The sequence below is a fragment of the Poecilia reticulata genome, linkage group LG8, assembly GCF_000633615.1.
Source record: "Poecilia reticulata strain Guanapo linkage group LG8, Guppy_female_1.0+MT, whole genome shotgun sequence".
NCBI classification, from domain to species: Eukaryota; Metazoa; Chordata; class Actinopteri; order Cyprinodontiformes; family Poeciliidae; genus Poecilia; species Poecilia reticulata.
In genome coordinates, this window is record NC_024338.1 from 21,739,007 (window position 1) to 21,751,664 (window position 12,658).

The 12,658-nt window shown below is 37.7% G+C and overlaps 1 protein-coding gene across 3 annotated transcripts in view; it reads left to right on the forward strand.

Moving 5' to 3' along the window:
* Positions 1 to 12,658, forward strand: part of cacna1ha (calcium channel, voltage-dependent, T type, alpha 1H subunit a) — a 150,741-nt gene that overhangs the window by 131,275 nt on the left and 6,808 nt on the right. For 2 of the 3 annotated variants that reach the window (XM_008416667.2, XM_008416668.2), the window contains exons 28-37: positions 843 to 994; positions 1,741 to 1,850; positions 3,000 to 3,133; positions 3,427 to 3,497; positions 4,037 to 4,115; positions 8,259 to 8,380; positions 10,256 to 10,414; positions 10,547 to 10,687; positions 10,843 to 11,011; positions 12,140 to 12,297. In XM_008416667.2, coding sequence (XP_008414889.1) covers positions 843 to 994; positions 1,741 to 1,850; positions 3,000 to 3,133; positions 3,427 to 3,497; positions 4,037 to 4,115; positions 8,259 to 8,380; positions 10,256 to 10,414; positions 10,547 to 10,687; positions 10,843 to 11,011; positions 12,140 to 12,297 — 1,295 coding nt within the window. The other variant, XM_017306279.1, reaches the window with a different exon arrangement.

Consider the following 12,658-nt stretch of genomic DNA (forward strand, 5'->3'; position numbering starts at 1 on the left):
TATATTCCCAATAAGAATTAATTGCTTTCTACAAAATCGACCGGTGGCACAATCATGGACGCCTCTGCTGTCAATTTTTATAACCCTCTTCAATGCAGGATTCTTCTGTCGTGTTTTAGGTTTGAAGAGGACCAAAGCTCTGAGATAGAAAGTGGTAAAATGCAGAACCTTAATAAAACAATGAGAACTTGCAGAGAATAACACAGGGCGTGCAGGTCAAGTAATACAGGTAGAAAACAGAAGACTGTAACGAAAGAATCCAATATAAACTAGTGAAAACATCCCGAGGCAGGGCTTAAACAAAAAAACAAACGAGAAAAAGGACGAAGGAACCAACATGACTAATCAGAGTTTTACACTAGTAGAACTGTTTTGTAGTAGTAGTAGGAATAAAACGGGGAAACTTTAAAGTTGTTTAAAATCGTGCGACCGATATTCACAATGTATCTAATTAGTGTGCATAGCCTGTTGGTTTCTTCACAATCTTTTCTTACAGATATGTACTGTGCCATTAACAAAAGGAAACAGGTTTCTGAATGAATAAATGATGAGCCCACCTGGTACTCTCATGCCCTTTCATATCACCACAGACCCAGTCATGTGCACAGGAATTGGGATCTTATATTCTTCATGATTGTTCTGTGACGGCAAGAAGCATTTGGATACAATCTTGGTCAAACAGTGGTAGAAAAAAATAAGCCTAATCATTGCTTCATTGTGCACATGACTGGTACATGTAATGTTACCGAAAACTGTTGCTCATATTTACCCGTGTCTCACTTTGTCTGTCTGTTTGTGTGCGTGTGCGTGTGTGTATGTGTATGTGTGTGTGTGTGTTTCAGAGGCCAAGCAGAGACCGTACTACGCCGACTACTCTCCTCTGCGCCTGACCATCCACACTCTGTGCACAAGCCACTACCTGGATCTCTTCATCACCTTCATCATTTGCATCAACGTCTTCACAATGAGCATCGAGCACTACAATCAGCCGCAGGTAATGTGGCTGATTACCCTGTGGCTTATTTGCTTTAGATAAATCTCGATAAATCTTAACTAAATTTTCCCCAATCCCCGATTGCTCTTTTTTTTTTTCAAAAGAAGAATAAATGTTTCAAAAATCCCATGCTGCTTTAATAAATATCTGTTCATTGTAATTTCAAAGAAATGTTCACTTTCTTAAAATATACACTCTTTAGCATTTTTACCATAGCTAAAAAGTTAACTTGAACAGCAATATCTAAGCTCCTCATCATAAATTTAAGTATCTAGTGTCCTTTAAGATACTAACTAAATGTTTTTAAGTATCATAGAAGCTGGTAGCAGGTGTTCTTTAACATTCTGGGCATCTCACCTAATCTGAGTAAAAATCTGTGAAGGGGTCTAAAAAATCAGAGTGATAGCCAGGAAATGTTCATGGATCTCATAATCAAAGATTTTTCAAATTTTCAAAACAATATTTGAATAAAACATATTTTTGAAATGGCACTTCTCTTACATTGCTTCATCTTTTAAGAGACAAATATCTTATTACCCATCTGGAATAAACTCTCTGGTTGAATAAGCATTATTTTAAAGCCGCATCTTTCTGGGGCTTGAATCGTTTTAGGTTGTACCCGTATTTTAAAATCTACTATCCTTAATGATGCGTGAAAGCCATATCCGATCAGCCGTATCCGACCAATACTTTCCCATCAGTGTGTGTAAGATGTCCTTCACATGTTTGTGTCTGTGTTCCTGCAGTATCTGGAGGAGGTTCTGAAGTACTGCAACTACGTGTTCACCATTATCTTTGTCATCGAGGCTCTGCTCAAACTCGTGGCCTTCGGCTTCCATCGGTTCTTCAAAGACAGGTACAATAGACCACAAGTGCAAATATAAAACACTTTCATGTGCACTGAACACCAAATCCATTCCTCCATCCGCCATGTGTGATAGGTTGTTAGAAAAAATAATATTATCCCAGTATTTTAACATGGTTTGTTGGCTTTGAGTTTAGTAACGTAGACTCAACATGGTCGGTGAGTGTGTCCAACTTGTCTAAGGGCTAAAATTTACTGTTTTCTCCCCCGAAGAGATAAGTGGGTGGTCTACCCATTAATTTAAATGCCTGGCTCACTGTTTACGATCAGCACTCTGGCAGAACTAATATTAGGTCTGTTTCCCATCCTCTTGTTCTTCTTTTAGCTCTGTAAATATTGAAGAAAGTACAGTTCTTTACTTTGTTTGTCCTCTCATGTCAGACATTATCAACCTAGGGTCATCGTCACCCTAGAGAAGGCACCAAAGATTAGAGGCTGTAGAGGGTTTTCTGTTTTACAGAGGCCGCCGAAGTTAGTTTTGAACATGAGAAACGTAGCACAGTTAATGGACTGGCTTGGATTCAGAAGCAAACAACAGTGTCAAAATGATGGGATGGCCTTTCAGGGCAAAAATTGAGCTTATTTTTTGGAAATTTCTGCATCGTGAACTAAAGCTGTAGTTTGCTGGAAACAAGTTATTTGACATTTCCGCTGCTCTAAGTTCTTTCCTGGAGTGTAAGGATTTTTTTTAGCTATATGGTGTGCTAGGACGTGTCTCTGGAAGCTCCCTCCATTCTTTTGTTTGTAAGGATTTCAAGTTAAAACTGTTGCAAGTATGGGCTAATAGTTTCTTTTTGTCATTGTTGTCTTTTGTTTTATGAGTTTCATTTTCAGTAACACTTAAATTGTTATTTCCATTCTCCTACTTGAAAAACAATGAGTTATAAACAATGGTCAGTTTTGATTAGCTTCCCTACTGCAGTAAACCATGACCATCTTTCATAGTTTTTTTTTTATTTTATTTTTTTATTTTTTTTAACATGATAAACTATGAAAAGGCTCAAAGGTTATGAATGCTTTTCCAAGGCATTGTACTGTCAAGCAAGGAAAAAAACTGTTGCTTTCATTTGTCACAAGTTGTTTTGTTACTTCACTGTTAGTCTTTTGGTGGCATTGAAATGAATTTTAACTTGTGTTTAGGTGGAATCAGCTTGATGTTGGAATAGTTGCCTTGTCCATTATGGGAATCACTCTGGAAGAGCTGAAAATGAAAGCTGCGCTGCCAATAAATCCTACCATCATCCGAATCATGAGAGTACTGCGCATTGCACGAGGTAAACACACACGCACACACACACGTACACATACAAAATAACCAAGCTTGTTTATTTTTTTTTTAAATTAATTTAAATGTTTTGAAAATGCATTATTTCCTCTCTGAAATTCAATCATATCCTGTATGACAGGACAGCTTTATCTTTAGTGCTGTATAATGAATAGGACATTTTTATGACCTCATAGATTGCTCTGCAAAGAAAAGCTGGCTAAAACTTGTAAAAAAAAAAATATATATATATATATATATAAATAAATAAATACTTTAAACCTTTTTATGCGTCTCCTGCAGTCCTAAAACTTCTGAAGATGGCAAAGGGAATGAGAGCACTCCTGGACACTGTCATGCAAGCACTGCCGCAGGTAAACAAGGACTCTTATTATTGCTCAACCACTGTAAAATAGCATGTTTTAATTGCATATCTTTGCAGACAGACAAAGAAAACGGCGCCGTCTTTAAAACAGGCTCTATAACCAGGTCTCCCCATTTTTGCTCCTTTGTGTGCTCCTTCTTATTCTGCAGTTTCTTAGCATAACACAAGAGAGAGGAGAAGGACGTTGCCTTTCTCTTATCACGAGCTGCAAGAACACAGTGTTTGTATCTGCGAGCAGCTTTATTCAAAGTCTGTTTAATCTCCATTTTGGGCAGGTGTTGGCTGCTCTCTTTGCAAAACATGTCAAACAGCAAAGAATTTATATTCTGGGAAGATTCTTTTTTTTTAGTGTGGTTTCGCCATAAATGAAGTCAAATATGTGTCAGACACACTAAGTTTAAAAAAACAAAACAAACAAACATTGACATAAATCTTAATCCTTGTATTCCCTGGAGTTTCAAACTAGCAATATTTACAGTGCCGAGCTCCTTTACGTAGAGGGGAGTCTAACATGTGTATCGCTTTCAGGTGGGAAATCTTGGTCTCCTCTTCATGCTGCTCTTCTTCATCTACGCTGCCCTGGGAGTGGAACTCTTCGGCAAACTGGGTCAGTCACACACACACACGCATACACGCACGTCAGCCAGAAATACAACACACACACTAGACTCCGTGCTTCAGCGAAAAGTGGTTTGAGATTCACTTATTGTTCCCGCGCTCACAGCTTAAAGCAAATTTTCCTGCCTGAATCGTTTTAGTTGCTTCTCACTGTAACCCCTATCTGTCTCCCTGCCGCTCTGTTTTATTTTATTTTTTTTTATGAGATGGGGACGGGGGGGTTTGTTCCAAGGGAACAAACCGTTTGCATGATCATGTTTATTTTCACGTCGCTCTCCTGACGAGCTTGCAACGTCCAGCTCATTTTCTGTGAGAGGATTAGCCACATCAGGCATCTGGGAAGACAAAACAGAAACAACTTGCTGATGAGAGCGTTTGCTTTCTGGGAAATGTCATTATACCTCCTGCTGCATGTGCCAGAGGAAAGTAATGTGTTTTCATAAGGCAAAAAATATCCAGCTTTCTTCTTTTTGTTGTTGTTGCTGCTGTTTACTGTGATTCTTATATTGCCAAGAGTGCTGAGAAAAGCTGTTTGTTTTGTAAGGAGGCCTCTGACTTTTCTACAAAATATCTTTTGGTTTGGAAACACGAAGATAGAGAAAATGGAGGCAAAGACATGTTTAAAAGGTGCAAATTCTGTCAATTTTAAGTTKTTAGCATGGAAATGACCCACAAGATAAGCGAGGAGAAGCCAAGTTGAAATGATGAAAAATAAAGTAGACCCAAAAGACATTGGATGTATTTTGTTGTCACCCCTGTTAAAGAAACGTACGCAAGACTTGAAGTGAATTTTTATGGGGACTTGATGACCCCAATATGCCATCCATTGTTTAGTTGACAGCATAATTAAGAATGTGTTCCTTTTTTTTATCTACCCTGTAATACTGTGCGTGGTAGCAGGACAAGTTCAGCTTTGTTTTTCACAGTTCGGTTTTCCCCTCTTCAAATATTGCAATTATTTAAAATTATTAAGATCAACACATACCTTCTGTATTTGCTTGAGATGCTCATTTTGTTGTGTTTTTTACACCAAATAAGCAGGAAGTAATGAATAGAGACTCTGATCAGTTTAAAAGTATGAATTATAAAAATGCTTCTTATATAGGGTGCCAGTAAAGTCCCACCAACTCACTGAATGAAATTCAATGTCAGTTTGAGCTAAACCTGTGATATTTAGTGTATTTTAAAGCTATTTACGCAATTTTATCAGGTGGGCCAGCACCAGTATAGGCCACAAATACTTAACAGAGGGCAATATGCGTTGTTGCAAAAGCTTGATTCTCAGTTGATAGATTAAATTACAATGTGGCATTTCTAATAAAAAAAAGAAAAAAAATTTTTTTTTAACAATGTTCAATAGAGGTTTTTACACTGCTGCTTGTGTGACTTCCTGTGTGCTACTCCACTTAGCTGCAATTCTAATGCTTGTTCTAGGAAACAGGAAAACAAGTTGATATTCTTTAATGCCTTCTTGTTTAATAGAACCATCAACGTTGTTTTTAAGTCCTTAAGATATTAACAAAAAGTCATCTGAATTCACTAATGGACAAATTCTACATTTGTTTTTCTACTCTCCTGTTGCAGCTAGTTGTGCTACAGTTCTAATTCTAGTTTGTGAACAGGGAAAACAAGTAAATATTCGAAATTCAAATTTACTTTACTGATCCCGATGGGGAAATTAAATACTGTTGTAACTCCTATTAATTGTAATTGTTGTAGATGGTTCTGTTATATATTTGGATTATGGGTTCTGATTGGTTATTTTCATAATCACCCCTTTAGAGAACAGTGTGAGTACTAGCATATTCAGTAATAAAAGAAATTAAGCTTCCTATGGCAGCTACTTGCACTGAAACACTATTTGTAGCTCGTAAACGAACAGGAAAAACATGGATGTTGTTTTTTTTCTATATGAGGGTTCTACTTCCTGTTAGCACCTTCACTAAGGGAAATGAAATCAAAACGTGTTGCAGCTATTTGAGCAAAGTTACTATAAAGGAAAAGTTCAGTGTATTTTATTCACCCACCACAGGGGACAGTTGCAGCCATTGAAGCCCAGAACAGCCTAAATGCTAATTAATTAGTGAGAGGCGGAGTATTACCTGTGGATGTCGAGGAGTCTCATCTCTGACAGCAGATGTGCAGATGAGGTGGCGTTACAGGGGAAATGACTGTGCTACATGCTTGTATTGGCATGTATGGCTCAGGGCTCCAATAAAGCTATTTTTAGCACACAAGATACCAAAGCTATTTCGTTTTGATCCTCAAAACTAAATCTAATTAAGAATCTCTTTTGATCTACACCCAGATGAATCACCATCTCTGACGCTGTCCTCATGCCGCCTGGATATGAGTCAGACACAGAAAGGGAAGGGAGGGTCTTTCTTTCTGCCAGAGAAATTACTGATTAAATCTAAAAATGACATTCTGGGTGTCTTCCATTTCTTCCCGAGACACCACAAATGGCTATATTGGAAAAAAAAAAAAGAACTCTCTGAGTGAAGCCGGATTCCATTTTCCTATTATGCAAAACTGCCTCAATCAGTTCCTCTGAGCTGAAGTGTGACATTGTTAAATCCTCTCCCTTTTCTCTTGTTAACTGATATGGGAAAAAAAAAAGAGACGCGTCATACACGGTGGACAGTCTCGGTCTTCCTCAGCTGCCTGTTTGTGAGACCCAAATTTAAAGTAGCTAAAGATATCTTTTGGGTTTTAATTTTGCACAATTGCTCCTCGGGGCGTTCTCTCGGAACTGGCTCAAAGATTTCCATGTCCACTGCAAATAATTATTTTTCACTGCTCTGCCATGTTCACATGCCTAGCAGCTCTCTTTTCAGAGTACTCTTCCTTTTTTTCTTTTTATGTAACTAAATCATTAGAGTTTCTAAATGGGACATTGGCAATTATATATCAATGTTCCTGAAAACCAACTCCACTAATGATCAAAGATTGGTTCATTTAAAGCACCAGATGGTTTGCTATGCATAATGTAAAACAACAACAAAACTGTTTTTTTTTTTGTTTTTTTTAAATAAAATCACATATATTTTGTCCCTGTGGGAAAATCTTTCCATGTCCACCTCAGCCATTTTTATTTTATTTTTTTTCTGCTGCCCAGCACTTGTAGGGGGTTCATTTTAAGCTGGTCTGCCTCAAATAAAGCTTTCTGGCTGATTTAAAATTAGCCTGAATGTTCCAAACATGTGAGAATATGTCAGACATGGGGAATCAAGTCTGCAACATGGACTTCAGTTACACTAAAGATTTGGACTGGACTTAGACTTGCGCTTCTAATGACTTGAGATTCGACTCCGATTCAAAGTCTGAGACTCAAATCTTCTGAGTAATCTCTGAAAGTAAGCTTGCATGTGTTAAATATTTAAGTAGAGGATTAATGCTTTGCATTACTGTAATGAATACAAATGAATGGTTGCTATGGTAACTCTGTGCACAGGGTTTGTGCTCTACATGTGGCAAAACTGGTATGTTTCTCAACAGGGAAGGAGTTAGAGGCAGCTTTTAATTTAGAAGGGTTTTCTTTTTTGTTGTTGTTTTTTACATCAAGTGGTAGAAAGTATGTGAGCTGCCATAGTTTTCCTGTCAAAGGGTGCGTTTGTTTTAACTGCCAGGGCTTATTGGCTCACAACAACCTGTTCATGCTAGCTTTATGATAATGATGGTATGGATATTTAGCTAACTGATTTCTGTTCTAAAAGACTATGTTATATCAAGCTAATCTTCAACATCCTGTTCTAAAAATCTCTTAAAAAAATAAAACATCTTGTTTAATCTAATTGATTAAAATTAATCTCTTTCTGCTCAGAGCAGTTGGTAAAAGTACTTTTTACACGTTTAATTGAAGGTTCTGCTAAATCATATGCGGTAAGCTTAGTGATTTGTGCTCAGACAGAGTAGACTGGTTGCATCCTATGTTGGAGAAGTAATTTCAATTTCAGCTAGAGATTTTGTACTTGGTAAATAAAAGCAAGACAAAAAAAACGTGATTTTCCTCTGGAATTTTTTCAACATTTTTGTTGATAAAGTGTATTTTATCCACGCTTTATCAACAATGTTGATAAAGTTTAACAGTTTGAGTGCTTTTGCCAAAATATGTTTTTGTTCTCTTGTTTAGAATGCAGTGACAGCAACCCGTGTGAGGGGCTGAGCCGTCACGCAACATTTGAGAATTTTGGGATGGCCTTCCTCACACTGTTTCGAGTTTCCACTGGAGACAACTGGAATGGGATTATGAAAGTATGAACAAAGACACACACACGCGGGCGCGCGCGCACGCACAGAACTGAAGACTAAGAGTGTCATACTTGATGACTAGATTATCGGAAACCACGGAGAGAACACTGACCTCTAAAACCAATTATGTGGAAGTAAAGTGGCTTAGCATGGCAATGTCAACGCTAACGTTTTCATTTTTACCTTATTGAAAATGGCTTGTAAAATAGTTTGGCAACAAAAGTTCCTTTGTTAAATGTATTTGACAACACACTGGAAATATGTAAAATTGTAAAATATTTAAAAGTGAGTTTCTTCAAGAGTGAGGTCTGGAAAAAAAAATCTTGATATTTTTTGATATTTGTATCTTAATATACAATCTTGTATATTAAGATATATAAATATGTGAATTTTAAAATGGTAAAAGTACTTTGAATTGATCTTGTTCTGTCGCTGCAAAGTTTATAAGATGTATTTTAAAAAGAGGATGGCATAAGGACTCCTTCAGCCTACACTCTTTTCAGTCAAATTGGTTTAGTGCTAAAAAACAAAATAAAATCTTTAATTTTCATTTTATTGCAAATGAGCCAATAAAAAAAAAGATTTTAATGACAAAGGAAAATATTTATTGACTAGCATATTCCAATTGTGAGAATAAAACTCTAACAATTGTACTTTTATAGTCCAAATTCAGTGTCAAAAAATAGATCCAATCCTGAAACAGATGTTTGTGCACTGTGATGGCAGATTAAAAAAAAAGAGAGAGGAATGAGGAGCGACTTTTATTAATACTTAGATCGTTATCTCAACATTTAATAATATTGCTTTTGCATGATTGGCGCTGTATAGATAAACTGAACTGATTGTCTAATATCATGCTCCACACGCTCTAAAGTAGCTAAATATCGCTTTTAAACTGAGTAGAATTGTCAATAATGAATCATTAATCAATATAAGACTGTATCAGTTATGTTACTCTCTTCCCAAACTGGACATCTTGTCTCTACATTCAGCAGCTTTTATACTCTTTATAGCAGTGGCGACCTCCACCCCCCTCCGCCTCTCGACCCCCACAGCTCCGGCCAATTAGAATGCAGGAAATTATGTAAGCTTCTGGAGCAGGATAAACTTCTGTGCATTTAGCAGGAAGCTCATTTCCCTATTCTCAGCAGCGAGCACGTGACGACTATTCAACACATGGGGGCGCCAAATCCCCATTTACAGCACAGCATTACAGTACTTGTTCAGGAAACGGCTGTTGGGTAAATGCTCATCTCGCTCTTTATCCTTTTTAAAATCTTAGAATGCATTTTCAATGAGTTGCAATATAAAGTAATAAAACCTTTTTGAAAAGCAACTCTTCCTTTTTTTTTCTTAATATGATGAGATTTGCAAACTGTGTTGACAAAAAGACAATCTCTTCCTCTGACAACTTTGTTTTACTCCCAAATGATAATAATATTAATAATAATGACAATATAACAACTTTTCAGCCAGTGACTAAAGGGCTGAACTAAACTATAAGAAATACCAAATCAACTTATTTGCATCCAAAACAGATTTAATCTTTCAGAGCTTTAGTTTTTTTTTTTTTTTACTTCAGGACTAAATTGGGAGTAATTATTGGTTTAAAAACATTAAATTCATGTGTGTCAGCATGGTGATTGATCAAGTTGTTTATAATACATGTTTATTTTACCCAGGTTATATTTACAAGACACAAAAACCAGGCATGTGTTGTAACTTGTAATTTTTCTCATATTTTTCATAAGTTTCTAAAGGTTTCCTGTTGTGTCACCTTTTGAGTTCGTATATACATTTTTTTACTTTAAATCTGTGCGTCTCTTTGTATTTTGGTTGGTGTTTGCATGTCTAAATCTTACTCTTGGTTTCTTAAAGGACACTTTAAGGGATTGCCAGCCAGAAGAAATCCACTGTTTGTCTTACCTACCCTGGGTGTCTCCAATTTACTTTGTCACCTTCGTGCTCATGGCCCAGTTTGTTTTGGTCAACGTAGTGGTGGCTGTTTTAATGAAACACCTGGAGGAGAGCAACAAGGTAAAAAAAAACGTGAAGATGTGCGTGTGTGATAAAATACCATGCACTTAGCAAAAAGTGTCTCATTCTAGCTTTCGATGGGCCTGAAAACCAGTTGCAAAATGTAAAGTAGAAATGTGTCTCACTCTGCAGGAGGCCAAAGAGGATGCAGAGATGGATGCAGAAATTGCACTGGAAATGGAAGTGGAGAGGCAACGCAGGCAAAGCACCGGATCCAACAACAGCTCAGTGGGAGGAACTTATATTGGGCCATGCCCAAATTCGCCTGAAGAGGTCAGAGGTCAACTGTGTTTGCTAGCAGCGTATTGTCGTAAAATAACCTCACCAGCATGAACTGAGGAATTTACTAATTGATTCTAACAGGTTGTGACAGTTTGTCTTATGAGTGTGGCGTGAATGAACCACGTGGTGTTTGTCGCCCTCTGTAGGAGGAAGAACAGCAGTGCAACGACCAGGATCTGCAATCTTCAGGCAAGATGTCGGTATCCAGGATGCACTCTCTGCCAAATGACAGCTATATGTTTCAACCTGTACGACCTGCTAGCGCCCCCTACCCTTTAAAGGAGGTAGATGCTAGTTCCCAGCACCAGCATGCGGGTGAGTTAATGAATAACCTCCAAACAATAATAAGAGGGAAATTTAAGTGAAGGCTAAGCTGTGAATACTCAAGATTTAACACCAAAATGAGTTGTTTCAAAATTGTTACATAACATCATGGGTGTGTTGTCTTTCTAGAATTAGTTTGTCCTGTAAACAGTCAAAATAGCAGCAAAAAATAAAAAAAGAAGGGAACACTTTTTAAGGCACTGACAAAAACTGTTTCATCTGCAGTCAGACTCTAATGGCATGTTGTGACCCGGCTGTGGGCAGACCGAGCTCTGTCCCAAGGTACTGACTGCAGCGGATGAGTTGATCCATGTGAATCTCTGCAACCTTCACACAGGCTCATCTGCTCAGCTTCTAAATGGCTGGAAACCTAAAAGGGGACTACGGTTAACTTTCAGGACAAGCTGGAAAGTCACAAAAACCGTATGCGCCAAAAAAAAAAAGAATGAGTGCACGAATTACAGGAGGTTTTCGGAATCAGTGACTTTAGAGCTTGAGCTGAAGGTATTGATTTAAAATGAGCGTTAACCCTGAAACGACTTTATCTGAACTCACAGATTCAAAGGATGTGTGTGTTCAAAACGGCAAAGATTCTGGTTACATAGATTCACAGAAATTGGACTTGCTTGTCTATTACTAGTCTTTTAATAAGCTCTTAAGAGGTGAACATATCCTCACCTCATCTACTATCATGTGAAGCTTTTTGTGTATCCAGAATCTAAATGCAGATTATTTGTCATCTATGAAGAGCTTCAAGATAACATTTCTGCTTTGATTAGCAATCCATTCAATGTTTTAAACAACTTTCATTCAGAAAAAAAAACAAAAAAACATTTTCTTTTGATAGCATGTCTGACATTTCAGCATCTTCTAATCACTGCTAAATTACTTTCTTGAATTTTTTAGCTGAAATTGTTGATCCCTTTACTTCAGATGTGCTATCATAATAAAGTGTCATTTACTACAATGCTACAGGAACTACAACTTGTGTCAGCGTCCTACTAATTGTGCACGATTTTAAATTTTTTTTTTTTTCTGCAAAGCTGCATGTTTCAACAGAGGCAAAAATGCGATTCGACCTTTTTGTGTGACGAACTCTTGATTCATCTCGTCCCGCAGTCTCAGTGATGTCGATCCACTCCCAGCCCTGCGAGAGCCGCTCTTTGCTGCAGGTTCCAGACGCTTCCCCTCTTCACCCCCAGTCGATTCCCACCCTCACTCTGCCCCGCATTGCCCCGCCAACACCCGGCCCCTCACCACGGGCCCTGCACAGACAGGTGAGGGAGACCCGACCGCCTCGCAGTTCAATTCTGTTGTTACTTTTTCAAAAACAGACATGGAAAAATTCACCTCCGTCACACTGGAAAGGCTGTTCATACACCTATCTTTGAGACTCCAGTGAACCACATCTCCACAGGGTTGAGACAGGGTTAAGGTTAAGGTTCACTTTTCTGCAGTCAAAGTCCAGACCTAAATCAAATTAAGATTCAGTAGTGAGTCTAAAAAGAGAACATTCACAGACTGAGGTTGAGCTGTTTTCCAAATACCCCAAAAGCTGAGTTCAAAAAGTATTGACTCAGAGGCCAGAGTACAAAATAAACTCCACACTTTTAGTTTGTTCATATATATATATATATA